This window comes from Neoarthrinium moseri (genome assembly GCF_022829205.1).
Source record: "Neoarthrinium moseri strain CBS 164.80 chromosome Unknown scaffold7_Wmoseri_CBS_16480, whole genome shotgun sequence".
NCBI classification, from domain to species: Eukaryota; Fungi; Ascomycota; class Sordariomycetes; order Amphisphaeriales; family Apiosporaceae; genus Neoarthrinium; species Neoarthrinium moseri.
The window spans coordinates 329964-344381 of record NW_026055121.1 but is presented as its reverse complement, the minus strand read 5'-3'; the positions used below and the strand labels follow the sequence as shown (position 1 = coordinate 344381).

General features: G+C 50.2%; 7 protein-coding genes across 7 annotated transcripts; 3 read left to right on the top strand and 4 right to left on the bottom strand.

Annotated features, from left to right (window-relative positions):
• Nucleotides 1–309: 309 nt before the first annotated feature.
• Nucleotides 310–1896, top strand: JN550_003045 (uncharacterized protein; the record flags this gene model as incomplete). Its single annotated transcript, XM_049314405.1, has 1 exon — nucleotides 310–1896. The coding sequence occupies one exon, from the start codon at nucleotides 310–312 to the stop codon at nucleotides 1894–1896; it is 1587 nt and encodes a 528-aa protein (XP_049174880.1).
• Nucleotides 1897–2217: 321 nt separating this feature from the next.
• JN550_003044 (uncharacterized protein) lies at nucleotides 2218–3153 on the top strand (the record flags this gene model as incomplete). The annotated part of the gene is made up of 1 exon (XM_049314404.1): nucleotides 2218–3153. One exon carries the CDS (start codon nucleotides 2218–2220, stop codon nucleotides 3151–3153), a length of 936 nt encoding a protein of 311 aa, XP_049174879.1.
• Nucleotides 3154–3362: 209 nt separating this feature from the next.
• JN550_003043 (uncharacterized protein) lies at nucleotides 3363–3768 on the bottom strand (the record flags this gene model as incomplete). The annotated part of the gene is made up of 2 exons (XM_049314403.1): nucleotides 3363–3469; nucleotides 3528–3768. 2 exons carry the CDS (start codon nucleotides 3766–3768, stop codon nucleotides 3363–3365), a joined length of 348 nt encoding a protein of 115 aa, XP_049174878.1.
• Nucleotides 3769–4632: 864 nt separating this feature from the next.
• JN550_003042 (uncharacterized protein) lies at nucleotides 4633–5856 on the bottom strand (the record flags this gene model as incomplete). The annotated part of the gene is made up of 1 exon (XM_049314402.1): nucleotides 4633–5856. The coding sequence occupies one exon, from the start codon at nucleotides 5854–5856 to the stop codon at nucleotides 4633–4635; it is 1224 nt and encodes a 407-aa protein (XP_049174877.1).
• A 2813-nt stretch (nucleotides 5857–8669) lies between these two features.
• JN550_003041 (uncharacterized protein) lies at nucleotides 8670–9938 on the top strand (the record flags this gene model as incomplete). The annotated part of the gene is made up of 1 exon (XM_049314401.1): nucleotides 8670–9938. The coding sequence occupies one exon, from the start codon at nucleotides 8670–8672 to the stop codon at nucleotides 9936–9938; it is 1269 nt and encodes a 422-aa protein (XP_049174876.1).
• Nucleotides 9939–10093: 155 nt separating this feature from the next.
• On the bottom strand, nucleotides 10094–12141 carry JN550_003040 (uncharacterized protein; the record flags this gene model as incomplete). Its single annotated transcript, XM_049314400.1, has 4 exons — nucleotides 10094–10098; nucleotides 10172–10493; nucleotides 10770–11905; nucleotides 11958–12141. 4 exons carry the CDS (start codon nucleotides 12139–12141, stop codon nucleotides 10094–10096), a joined length of 1647 nt encoding a protein of 548 aa, XP_049174875.1.
• Nucleotides 12142–12674: 533 nt separating this feature from the next.
• On the bottom strand, nucleotides 12675–13931 carry JN550_003039 (uncharacterized protein; the record flags this gene model as incomplete). The annotated part of the gene is made up of 2 exons (XM_049314399.1): nucleotides 12675–13051; nucleotides 13112–13931. 2 exons carry the CDS (start codon nucleotides 13929–13931, stop codon nucleotides 12675–12677), a joined length of 1197 nt encoding a protein of 398 aa, XP_049174874.1.
• Between the last annotated feature and the right edge of the window lie 487 nt (nucleotides 13932–14418).

Genomic DNA, 14418 nt, shown 5'->3' with positions numbered 1-14418 from the left:
CCGTGAGCCTGCAAGCCTTCTCGTCCATGATCTGGCAAGACACCGTGGATGCCGGGGGCCATCAGGGGACTGTTTTGCTGTGCCGCTTTTGCGTGGTCGTGGAACTGCCTAAATTGGGTTGCCGAGCATGGAGCTAAGAATGATTCATTTACAATCATCAAACAGGATTGTAAGCGTATATCGAAGATATCACAATAGGCTTAAAAGTCAGGCAGAGCCACGCTATGGTCTTTTTTTTTTAAAAAAAACTGCACAAGGACAGTCTTGAATCATCTCCAACGGCAATTGCATTGATCAAGTCAGGAGAAGATGATGACAGAAAGCCACAACGAATCAATCCGCCTGTTCCCGTCTCCTCGGGTTACCAAGGCCACCTCAATACCACTATCCATACTGGACTCAACTTGCGCTCGTTTCGGAAATACCGGAGCGGTATGGCTTTTTGGCGCGCCAGAGTCTGGACAACAGGAAGTTGGCAGGGAGTTCGTTGATACCCTCAAGTCCTCTTTCGTCGCTACCTTGAGCGATTTCCCTCAATGGGCCGGCCAGCTCCACTGGGCGCCCTTCCGCTTGGGTGGCCATCACACGGAGCGCTTCAACCGTGCTATGATCACATACGGCTGTGAATCAGATCCCGGTGTGGAGTGGAATGTTGTTCACCATGATTTCACCCTCAATTCGATCCTCCCGGGTTCGTCTGAGGTATTGCACGGCGTTTGGTTGGGCGACACTTTCCCTCAGGGGGGGTTGATCTCGCCGCGTCGGATGGCTCTCTCCAATCTGAAGGACTGTGAAGGGATGCCTGGGATGCAGGTGCAGATCAACGTCTTCGCATGTGGTGGATACGGAGTTGGCATCAAGCTGGCACACCCGCTCGCCGATGCGAGTTCGATGATGGTCTTTGTGCACCAATGGGCCGCGAAGTCGCGCGGATTGTTTGGCGAACCAAGTTCTTCGCTGTTCGACGGCCCAGTGTTTGATCCTTCTCAGCTCGATTCTCGGGCAGCAGGGCATATTGACGGAGACGCATTGGATGATAGCATAGCGCAGACTGCGCGCTCGTTGCCTCTGCATCGGTTTAGCTGGTGGGATACCGATGAACCTGGGTACTCGCCGTGGCTCGTCGCTTCTACGAAGAATTCAATGCCGCCCGCGGATGTATTGGATCAAATGACTGTAGCACCGTCAACGATAGGGCCCTGGAGAACCTGGGACTTGACCAGGCCTGTATCATGGGGTCTGCTACATTTTACTGGGCGAGAGCTCCTTCACCTGAAATCGCTCGCATTACAAGGCGTCCCTGAGGGAACCACAATCTCCCAAACAGATGCACTTATGGCAGTCATGTTCCGTCTGATAACTCGTTCAAGAGCTTACACACAGGCTGATGACGACGAGGTTTTCCTAAACGTTACGCTTGACGCCCGCCGCCGGGTTTCACCGCCGTTGTCAGAGACATCCATTGGATCACCTTTACTGCTCACACACGTCAAGGGTCTGGCATCAGCTGTCCGTAGCGCAAGCATTGGCGAGCTAGCTTTGAGATTGCGAACGACAATTCAACTCTTTACACCGGATAAGATGGCCGCTATACTCCATGATGCGGCGTATGAGGTGTCGCCGCAGCGCCTGTGGCTAGGCTTTATAGGAACGTTGCACATCATTGCAACTTCATGGCAAAGATTGAAATTGTATGAGGTGATTTTCGATAAGGGCGGCAAGAGACCCCAATACGTTCACTCGGTCATGGATAAATGTGACGGTACTTTGGTGATACTAGATCCCATCACTACGGATGGCGGGGTGGACATTGCCCTGTACCTGGATGCTGAGGCGATGTCGCATTTCAGGGAAGAGCTGCGCAAAGAAAGGAACGAGATGGCAGCGCGCATGTGACATCTCAGGAAACGATTGTCTCATTACTAATGTATGAGGCTCGGCCTTCGCTCCCAGACGTCGATGACTCCCAAGATCGAGATTGTCTTGAGTAGACTAAATTTTGGAGGTGGTGAATAATCAGTATGGGAGGGATCGACTCCACGCTTCGGCGTTAGGCGAGATCCCCGCTGTTATTAGAAACCAGCATAGATACTTCAGCAGCACTCCAACTTCAAAGAAGGGTGCAAATAATCTCGAAATCTTGGTATATAAAGATTTCTTACGATCGCCGAGGATTGTAATCCCTACCATATCATTCCTGAATCCTCTTTCATCCCAATGTTGGCCATCACTGGAGCATCGGGCAAGCTTGGCGGTGCCACACTGTCCGCTTTGCTGTCCTACAAGCTGGTGCAACCGTCGTCCATCGTCGCCATCACGTCGTCGCAACCTGAGTCTAAGACATGGACCACGCTTGCCTCTAAGGGTGTCAATGTTCGCCACGGGACCTTCGACGATGCGTCAACGCTAGAGACTGCGCTCCAGGGGTGCACCAAGTTCTTTCTCGTCTCAACACCACGGATCGAGTTGGACTTCAATGACGCACCAGAGGGCCAGGGCCGCGAGAAGCATCACATGGCCGCCATAAATGCTGCACGAAGAGCCGGCGTCAGACACATCTACTATTCCTCGCTAGCCTTCGGTAACCCCAGCAAAGCCGGCGTTATGCGTGCGCATATACGGACAGAGGCCTACTTGGCGTCACTCAAGGATGTCAAAGTGACCATCATACGTGAAGGGCTGTATAACGAGTCCTGGCCACTTTACCTGGGATACTACGACCCAAAGGGTGACGATAGAGAGACCGTGCCTTTGGCGGGTGATGGGAAGATCTGCTGGACGGCCATTGACGACCTCGGACTCGGCAACGCACTGGTCCTGGAAGCGCCGAGTGATAACTATGCCGGGAAGACGTTCTATCTGTCCACCGGACCAGATACGGCAAAGACAATGCAGGATGTTGCAGCCTTGGTTGCTAAGAACAGGAGTCAAGCTGTAAGTGTGGAGCTTGTCGGACGAAAGGGCCATGAGGACTTTTACATCAAGACGAGGAACATGGATGCTCCGGCAGTTGAGTGGTGGTCGAGCACTTATGACGCCCTACGGGATGGGGAGTGTCTTATCAATGACCCAACCTTGACGAAGTTGTTAGATTCAAAAGGCAGGAAGGCGATCCCAATGGAGGGTACCGTGGCTGCGATGGTACGGGGATGAGTTGAAGATCTCGGTGCTCATTGCATTTGACTTGGATACCCATGGACGAGGATAGCCACCTAAATTGAATCAAACCTATATATGTAACCAATCCATACGTTTTCTCCTTGAACACGGGAAATACTGGCCATTGACTTCGCGAAGCTAGCATACCACAACGTCAACCCGTCACATACTAACTAGATATGGGCTTAAGCAGTTTCTGCAGATCAACACACAACTTTGTAGGACCTGGCGGCCGACACATTTGCACATTTTGTTTTGTTGATGACCTGCAGCGACGAACCCGTACAATTCGACCCATCGTATGTAGCCACTATGTAGTAAAACAGTCAGACTCCTTCTTGATCCACGCTAGATCATTGGGGGCTTACATTCGCATGCATACCCATCGATTGGGTTCGGGTATGTGACCTGAATGTATTGATAGGCATTTTCTGTGCCGTCGTTTCGATTGAACCTCAGTTCGTAGCAATTCTGGTCTTGCAGGTGGTTTCCAGGCTTCATGGCCCATCTGCACGATTGTGCGCCTGCTGGTGGGTATGTGACGTTTGGCAGCACAAACTGACCGGCGGCGGCAGAGGTGAGGACTGTTGCAAAAAGAAGAAACTTCATTGTTGCCAAAACTTAGGCATCGAAGAGAAATTATGCTTGAGATGTGTGATGTGGTAATAATAACACCCCTCTTCTTTATCGTATCGTGGAAACATGGTAATGATCAGGGAGAGTCCGAGAGACGCATTGCTTTTATATTAGAGGAAAGACGTTGAGCCATCTTAATCACGTGGATGATTCAGCAATACTGCAGTCTGTGTAAGGCAAACATTTTCACCCAAATAACGATTTCCGCCGCGGAGGAGTTCCCGAGACCTTTCCATACCCCTCCGCCGACTTCAAAGTACTTCAACGTGCGACAGTACACAAGGGACTATTTGGAGGCCACGAGACCTTACGACATGATGAGCACAGAATGGCCGAAGCTTTCTTTCTTTCAAGACCTGCTGTCAGCTTTCGGTCTTGTTTTTGAAACGGTGAGTGTAACTCCTTTGGTTGTATCGCGATCCTACCATGGTGCCCCTATTGGACTGTGAGGAGATTTTATCGTTAAAGTTATGAGTTCGCCTTTCGAAAACCCCACATGAGAAGTGGTATAACGCAGGGTCAAATGCACAATGTTAGGTCATGTGGTACTACAAAAAGTTGGACGTGCAAAATCTGGCGAAGTATCAAGGATGCCGACACCACTTCCTGGACTTTGATCGCCAAGGGGAGCATGATTAGATAGCCTTATGAGGAGTTTGACGAAAATGAAGATACATACACACATCTGCATAGTTGGCTTTGTATCTGTTCCTCGGTGGAGAAAATAATGGCTGACGCACTAAGCATAACTTTGGCCAAAAAGTCAACCATCATCCTGTGTCTTGGTTGCAGGAACGTGACATAATTCTGGCAAAGTACTATTTACGCCTATCAGACTTAGAACAGGTCATCCTCCTTAATGAGCACAGATCGGTCCAGGTGGTTGGGTGATGATGACTGTATGCCCGCCAGGTGAAGGGTCAGCTCAAGGTCACCCAGCAGTGACTTTAAAACATGCGAAGTGCCTTCTTCGCCTCCTAGCACTAATCCATAAATGTAAGGCCTCCCGATAAGACACATTTTGGCGCCTAAAGCCATTGCCTTGGCAATATCTGCACCACATCGAATACCAGAGTCAAAGAAGATCTCCAACTTGTCTCCCACGGCATCGACAATTCTGGGCAGGACACCCAGCGAGCTGTTTCCTCCATCGCTTTGTCTTCCACCATGGTTGCTGACCACGATACCCTGTACCCCTATCTCGACACATTTCTTCGCATCTTCAACGGATTGGATGCCTTTGAGAACAATGGGGCCCTTCCAGTGCTGCTGCAGGAATTTGATATCTTCCCAACAATGACTCATTCCAGGGAATACAGTCCTCGTCCACTCTGCCACCGCTGCTTCGAGATCGTCGTCAACCTCGCAACCGTGCTTCTCCTTGAAGTGAGACCGAAACACGGGGTCGGTGAGACCAATTGCCACTCCAATCTTATCTGACCGCAAAAAAGGGTTGTAACCATTGTCCATGTCGCTCGGTCGCCATCCAAGAATGTATGTGTCAAGGGTTACGAAGAGTGCCGAGAAGCCGGCCTTCTGTGCACGGTCAAGGATCGAGACAGTGATATCATTGTGGTCATTTGGTGGCCAGTACAGCTGATACCATCGTACTCCATTGCCATTCGCCTTAGCCACATCCTCGATGCTCGTGCTGCTTGCCGTACTCATGATGAATGGAACCGACTGTTCCGCAGCTGCCGCAGCAGTCGCGATTTCACCCTCAGGGTTGAAGATTCTCTGCACGCCGACAGGCGCACAAGCGATTGGAAACGGCAACTTTTGCCCAAATACGTTGACTGAGAGGTCTGGAAACCCATCATATTTCACAAGCCGTCGTGGGACGATGGACCACCGCGCGAAGGCTTCCCTGTTCTTGCGTGCCGTCTCCCCGGTTCCAGCTGATCCCACAACATAGCCCTTGCTCTCAGCAGACATACGTTCGCTCGCTAGTCTCTCCCATTCTTGAGGTTGAAAGGTGAAAGGCGGTCGCTCGTACCTCAGACCCTTCTGATAGATCAACTGTTCATATTCAATGGGGTTGGGGTCAACATGCTTCGTCATTTTTGGGCGTAACACGGCCCCATGATGATGAGTCGAAGACATCCTGTAAGACAAATACTTCAATAATGTTTCGAGCTTTGCGTGGCGAACATCCGTAACTTTAGACGATGGAAAGGTGGTATTTATAGGTATTCAGATGTGGATCTAAGCGATGCCAAGCCACGTCATACTACAATCCACCATGAGCATTCGCTTATTCATCAAACCATTTAATTTACACCTAAAGCTTCAAAATTAACTATTGGAATATCCAATCAGTCACTAGTATTGTTTGCAATTCGGAATTTCTTGGTACCTTACCGGGGTTACTTGCAAAGCCGATATCGACGTCATAGAACGCTGAGTAAGCCACGAATACACCGGACTATCCGCCTGACGGAGCTGCTCTGAAATAATTTTACTCGCTCTATACTGCTCGCGCACTGCACGATGACTTATTCAAGTAGTTAAACTCGGTATAGTATAATTCGAAAGAAGCCCTTCAGGCAGTCTCGTGACGAATATTGCGCATTGACGAGGTTAGAAGGAGGATCAGGTCTGGCAATTCACATGTGTCAAACCAGCGCGAACTGATTTCACATCACGTAAACGTACGACTTACTTTCAGAACAATCACCATATTCACCAGTAATCTTAGCGTAATATCGTCAATACGAGTTTGCAGGCAAAATCTCCTGGAGCACGTAGAAGGAAGCGCTCTTGGTCTGTCAAGAAAATTTCTACCAAACGAAAGCAGAACGACAGCAAGCAAATCGTGCCTTGGTATGGTTAGATTTCAATATTTCATACATTCAAGGTCATTGCTGAAGTAAATCGGATGACATGATGGTCAGATATGTTGCCAATTGTGACCAAAACCAAACCATGGCTACCTAGGTATTTACCGGCTTGCGGTAATGGCACATCTGTTCGCTTCTTTGTCGTGTTGACTCATTACGAAGAGGCTAACGAGCCGTTAAAAATAGCCAGTTTGAGTGCAGGCTTAGGCGACTTTTTCGTGCTTGTTTGTCAAACCTGCATTCAATCGTGCAAAGATTTCTCTTATAATATTATGGAATTTTTAATATAAGCCGAAGATCTTTAACAAACAATTTAGCAAGTCGTACAGTCCTGACTTGGTGCATCACGAGCAAATAATCCATGACCTCCTACTGAACTGATTACTGTCTTTGATATCGTCATGTGAAATGATAAGAACCTAATATCGTACTAGTTCCTTACCGAAGCAACCATTATTTAATGACTCTGTGTGTTAATCGATTTACTGTTTAGATAGGAACTTAGCTGCTGCATCTTTGGCCATCTTTGAAGCTAAGGATGCGAGCGCCTTTATTGGACAGCGTGCTAAGTAGGCATTCACCATGGACGGATTGCCCGTCGACAGCAGACGTCACCGCATGCGAACCAGATCAACGCCGTTCAATGGCGGATCTTGAATCATGTTACTTCAAGGTAACTCGGATATGGTCTATCTTGACACCCCTGACTGAACGATAGGTAGGAGTGGAATATCTATTATGATATTTATTGACTTTGTCTTCTACGAGACAGACCATGAGCGCGGGGTCAGTAAGCTCGTCATGCCATTTGGAAGCCTCAGGACACAAACGGAGTCGATCTCTTGGCGACTTGGACAGTATTTCTTTCAAGTAATGACGGTGACTTACCTGCCTGATCGTTGTGCCTAGATCCAGCTGGACAAGATGGATGGAATAGACAAGTTAATCTATGCTAGTTCTGCCACCCGCAGATTTAGCGAGGAGTAGCTTTCTACAAAATACTTTTCTTGACCCTATGATCGACCCACCGTTTATCTTTACTTACCCAAGACTAAGTCTATCGAGTTCATCCCCAAAATACGGGGATATCATCGCCGCAGGGATCCGTATCCAATCGCTATGTATATATACAAACCTTTACAAAGCACAGGGATTCTGGAAGGGGCATGGCTTGTCGTGTGGATCTCTCGTTTAGGGCAAACGACGGCGAAATGAGATAATCAATCTACGTAAGTCTGTATAAGTCAAATATGTTTTCATCTAGTGACTGACAAGGGTATTTAAAGTAGGGGTGCGTAGTTCGAAAGGCGGACGGAGGATTTTCCTATAAACTTTGAATTGCGGTAGAGTTTTCTTTAATTATGCATACCATCAGACTGCATCTTCCGTCTTGATAATATTTTTGCATAGTAGCTAGCCCTAGCCTCGTTACGGCGTGCTGAATTTTAATTTTCGGTCACTCTTAACACAATATGTGATCGAACTTTGATTGTTGCTGCCCGGGAGAGGATTTTTGATTGTTGCTGCCCGGGAAGGATTTTTGGTTGTTGTTGCCTGGGAAAAAATTGACTGTGCTCAACATTCTCGTAGGCGCACGATTCACTTCCTGTGGTATCTGTGCCAACGAATAAACAATAATTGAACAGCTGATTGTTTCTTCACTCGAGCTAGGTTCCATTTACGGAAGCGGGCTGGCCACTTCGGTTTTCTTCGCTTCCCATCACAAGTTCCTGTGTTTCTTCCACCATTCTTGTTCACATCGGGACGAGCCCCCGAGCCCACTATCTCTCATCCTGACCTCAGCTGTATTCTTCAGTTCTTAGGACCTGCACCTCGCATCACCGTTCTTTTCACGGGTGATCGAGAATGATCACTTAAATATCATAATGGATCGAAATTCTAGCAACCCGCACTCTGGCGCTTCACGCCGCAGAGGTAAGACCGACATCCTGGCTGGACGATACAAAGCGAGGAAATGGAAATTCAATTTGTGAACGAATTATCCATGCTGATTAAATAGCAGATCAAGCAGCAATGTACACTGATGACATGGGACGGTATCTGCGCCTCCCACGAGTACTCAACGCCCAAGAGGACCACTTCTATACTCAAACTTCCGAGATGAGCGCTTGGATGATACCAGGAAGATGGTCAAAAACCCTCAGCGTTGCCGCTACCCCATATCACGATTTCACCAAATGGTCTACCAGTCCTAGCGATACATGGTCGGCAACAACAGTTGGCGGACCTCAGTTTCGCACATATTCTGGGTCTAGTGCGGAATGCGTTCAAGCGGACAGCTCTTCAAACCTAATGTCATGTCGACGCGATGGGCAAAATAATGTCATCAATTCTACCGTCCGTGCTGAGCAAGACACTGCTCCTCTGCTTACCCCCACAGGATATCTATACGATCAAACCAATGCCATCTTCAATCTAAACAGCTCACTTCCAAGCCACCTAGTCCACAGGTCTCTTGGTAGTCAGCTTATCACCGCCATGGACTATTCTTCCAACACTTGGCCGGCCAACGTTTGCCGAGTCCAAAGCCTTCACGGAGACCAGCCCAACATGCTTCCTCAAGATCACCAGATGAAGACAACACTAGGGTCGAACTGTCTCATTAACAGGCCTAGCCCCAGAGAATTGGTCATCGACACAGATACTGTTACCACCAGCAATAGCCGTGGATACCGTGGCAACCTAAGACTCGAGCGCAACCGCGACGCAGACATACCCGACGAAGAGAACTGTAGATTATGGCTTACTGGTATACCACCAGACACAGATTACGCCCAATTGTTATCGTTTCGGAATGTGGGCCCAGTATACGCCTCGCATCTGACAGAGCCGCAGTTGTATACTCGTCAATCGGACGGCATTGATGTCTACTCACGAGCAGCGTCCATTACATTCTTTCGTGCTGAGGATGCAAACCACTTTCTCCGCGACCACCAAGAGAGAAACTTCCAGATCGACGACTGGAAGATAGACATGAGGCGTCATCGGATACGCACCCGCTCCACGCAGATCCGTGGCAGATCACGCATCTTGCTGATCAAGGGCGATCCGGCGGTAGTGCACCCCCGGGCGCTGGACTCGATCATTCGAAATATCTGGCAAATCTATTACGACGTCGACTTCCTCCAGTACGAGGAAGCGAATGGATGTGGCCGGTTGGAGATTGCATTTGGAAGTTTCAGGGCACAGGCGGAGCAGGTCGTTTGTCGCCTCCAGAATTTCCGCCCTCAACGGATCGTCGTTGAGTATCTCAAAGACCCGTGTGCGGGATTTGGGCCCTGATTGACAATGATAGCACTCAATATACGCATTTTGACCATACTAGTTGTAATTATTTGACATCAACTGTAGTTCTACGGTATATATACGGGAGAAATTCTTGCATATCTATAAATGTTCTACCAACCGCAGCACCATCCTACTGACCCCAAGCCGCCTTAACCTAAATGTCCATCCAATATGTATATCATGCAAATGCACCAGTACCGCCACCAGTCTGATGACCTCCTTCGTACGGTCCGCGCTCCTGACCCAGCCGCCGTTGATATCGTCAACCCACCGGTCGAACCTGTACACGAATCGGGCGGCATGGAGATCCGGACTCCAGTGCTCCTTGTCCGGCTGTGCTTGAGTCCACGACCATTGCACTCGAGATGTGATGCCTGGTGAGCCAGTAAGCTGCATGAGCCAGAGGATGTTTTGCAGTCTAAAGGGGGCATGTTCCGGGGCCGAGTTGCCGCCGATGCCTTCCTGGTACTCGAGGAAGATATCCAGGACGAACTCGCACTGGAAAATCATCCGGGTTTCCTTGAGAGATAGACCTAGGAGACGGTTTAGCTGGACTATTGAGTATACCATTGCGTACCCATGAATAGCGAGGTTGATCTAGTTAGTTCCAAAGAATGCCTTATTTGCTAACGACAGCGACTTGACTTGCCAATAGAACGAGCGAGTATAGTAGAACATGACATAGGGTTTCTTGGGTTCCTTTATAGAGTTCTATTGATCATGACGATCCTGTCCCGGTGATATTCTCTTATTGTGAAGTGAGTGAATCTTACTCGGCTACGCTCAGCTCCTATCCAAGTAACTCACGTACACTCAACCACTGACTGGTACCCCTTTCGTGCGACCGAGTCCCTCTTTTCCATAATAATCCATTGGGTATACACCGTCACTCCACTCCTGACGTTCCTCCAAGGCAATCAGCGCCTCGTAGGGGGTCAGGAGAGGTCGGGGAAACGCGTAGCCCCAGTCGATGCTCAGCCGCGGGCAAGCGACCTGCACCCAGCATTCGACATCACTCATCAGAGCGAGCTTTCCCGGGAAGATCTCGCTCAGCAGCAGATTCACCCACGGGATCCCCATCTGCGTCAGCTTGCTCTCGATCAGGGCCATAGTGTGAGGATTGCCCTGGCGGCCCAGCGAGCCGAGAATGAGTCCCCATTTCTTGGCGCCCTTGGCTGTCTTGATCGCGTCCCGCCGCAGCGATTGCATCTCCTCGTGGCCGTACGTCTCGCGTGTCAGCTTGCGCGAGTAAGGGTCGTACCGGTATGCTGGTATGGACGGGTTGTGGATCATGATGCTCTCGAGGTGGAAACGGCCATCTCCCAGGTACAGAATCAGGTCGACCTTCTCGGTATCCGGAAGCCGTGGAGAAGTGCATCCTAAGATCTCACCCTTGGATAGGGGCGCGATCTGCGGGATAAGGATCTTGTAACCGGCCTTCTCCAGCGTTGAGCGCACACTGTGGATCGTAGCGTTGAACTGGATAGTGCCAACAATGGCGATGGTCTTTGGCGTCGCGAAATTGCGCTCCAATGTGGCAAGCAGATGCGATGTGTCGATGCTGATATCGACGAAGACGTACAGTGTCTTGATCTTGGTGACATCCACGGGTATCAGGCAACTGTGGGCATAGTGAACAAGCAGATCGCAGCCCAGCGCCCGAGCGGTGTAATCATCGATACAACAAGCGCCGTAGGTCACATCTCCCATGATAAGCGTTTCGATTCCAGGGCAAAACTGTGTAAGGATGTCCGAGATGGTCGTCGCAAAAAGGAGAAGACCCTCTGGCATCTGTAGGGCGACCTTCTTGGCACCCGCAGAGCGGATACGGTGGATGGTCTTTGGGATCTCGAAGGAGTAGTTGGCCGGAAGCAGAGTCATAGCCTCCTTGAGATTCGGGTCTTCCAAGATCTCTGGCGGGACCTGGTTCAGCAATCTTGGGGCCCTCCTGGGTTGTGCCACTGCCTCTTGTCAGTTCTCTCATGCCTCGTCATACCGGGGTGAGTGCCCAACCTTGAATAGCCCCGCTATCTTCAACTGAAGGCCCTCCGGCGCCATTGCCGGCTGCACTCGCCGCCGTCCTCCGTCCTACGAATCTCTTCTTCGGCTGCTTTTGAACAGGCGGACTGGGCGGCGCCTGCGCTTCTTCTATCTCGGCGGCGATGCCGAGATCCGTCTGTGCCCTATCTTCTTCCATAGTGGTACGGGGGGAACAGATGCCCCGCTTCTTGAATTCGACGACCCCTCCGTGAAAGTGTCGAAGTTGCAGTCGTCCTTGATAACGACCCTTCAAAAAGGACGTAATTCAAGCTACCGGATGGACTTGCTCTACAATTCACAAGACTAAACTTAGGCAGGCTCCTGAATGTTGGTCGTCTCCAGTCGTGCCCATGAAAATTTCGATTGTGGTGTGAAGGGGTGAAGGGTGCTCCACAAACGATGACTGGCAACCAGTTATGTATGAAAAAAGCAAAATGCGACTATCGAATACTCTGCAATACACAATACGAAATCATGGGAGTAATATACGATAACTTGCTGGGTCAATTCATGCACTCATTTTGAGATCTTGGATTTGTATCAATAGTCATTATCACTTAATCAGTACGAGCCCGACGAAGGCCGAGAAGGGTATATAATTAACGGCATTGCGATTGTCGTATCCATGACCCCCTATATCCCCTCGCATTATTCGTCATGGTGTCTACGTTCCCGCCGAATTTCTTGCTTTCATGCGATGGTGCTGTTGATGCTGAAGCGGTAGCTTGCTTGGAGCACGTACGGGTCACCACTGGGCTCGAAGATCTGCTTGCTTTGACGTTGCCACGAAGGTTGGTTGATAGCATCAATCCAGTCTTCGACCTCCATGACAACGCATCCGTACTGGGGAATGACTCTAGGGAAGTCGGCGTTATCCTTCAGACCTTGTGTCGTCTTCAGCGCCATACTGCCGTTCTGGCCGTTGCACGAGTACATCTGGAAGGCCTCCTGGTCGGAGTAAACATCAACCTGAATGCCCGACCAAGCAGAGGCGAGACGTGCAACAAAGCCGTCGGCTCGCCAGTCGTAAGGACCGTTCTGGGCGCGGTTCACGAGCCAGCAGTTGTCTGTATAGAAGCGTTAGACATAAGCATCTCACGGAAGGTTGGAGGGGAGCAGTGACTTACCATAACCAGTGCAGTTGAAACCGCAGTTGCCCTCGAGCTCTGGCTCGCCGAAAGACTTGCCGATCTGCTTCGGCGCAGTCCAGAAGTCGTTGACAGACCCGGGTTGGTTGGCAAGAATGTCTCCAGTTGGGATGAGAATGTTGTCAACGCCAACACGCTGGCCACTGTAGGGAAGGTAGAATGTGTGGTTCAGCGCAGTGCTGGTCTCGTTGTTGGCGAATCCGTCCAAGTTCCAGTAGGTGTGACTGCTGAGCATGATGGGGGTCTTCTTGGTGGTTGCCAATGCGATCATCTTGAAGTCCCAGGTGGAGTCGTGCACAGTGTACGTGACGTATGACACAACCTCACCAGGGAAGCCCTCCTTGCCATCCGGGTCGACAATGGAGAACGTGATGCTGTCCTCGGTATATGAAACGACGGTAAAGTTGCGGTAGTCCCAACCATCGGAACCACCGTGCAGGGTGTCCAAGCCACCATTCTCGTTTGCATCGACTTTGTACGTCTCACCGTCAATCTCGAATGTGCTGTTCTTGATACGGTTGGCATAGCGGCCTGGCACACCGCCAAAGTGCGGGTGCTGCTTATCGATCTCATAGTAGCTGGCATTGTCAAAGCCGGCTACGATGTCTCGCTGAACTCCATACTGGTCGTTGATCAACAGGTGCGTGATGGACGCGCCGTATGGGATGAAGGCTGCTTGAAGGCCTTCACTCTTGATCCAGTACAGGCCGTCCTTATCTGGGCCCAACGTGCTGTCCTGGGCGGATGCAATTGGGAGCAGTAGAGCCCCCAATGCGGTCAGGCGAGTATTCAAACGCATGGTTGCTGTTAGTCAGGGCTGCAGCTTGTAGACGGATGGTTCAAGACGGGTCGCGGAACGAAGCACGGAGATTCTCAGACCGCAGGCGGCTTGCGACTTATATGAACCCTCTGGGCGCGTTCAAACCACACAGACCCCTTCAGTGGAAAACTGGGAAGGGAAGCGAGAGGGAGCAAAGCAGGCATATAGACCAGGGACTGGGGATGGTCTTGAGATTACTTTCATTAAGCTTCTCCGGGGGCGAAGCTACTCCACTCTGCAAAAGTTGGGGTAACGACGTAAAATCATCGAGAGAATACATGGGGTAAGCAAGCGCTGATCGGTGACTGGTGCGTTTAGATTGGGGAACATGTGGTGCTACTGCGAGAACGCAGGCCTGTGGATAGCCCGACGTGGTATCAAGGCTACATAACTGGGAAACGTGCAGAGTTGCAGTCATCTCATCGACGGCGTCTCGTGTGACTGGCTCGCCCAGTTCCCATGATCA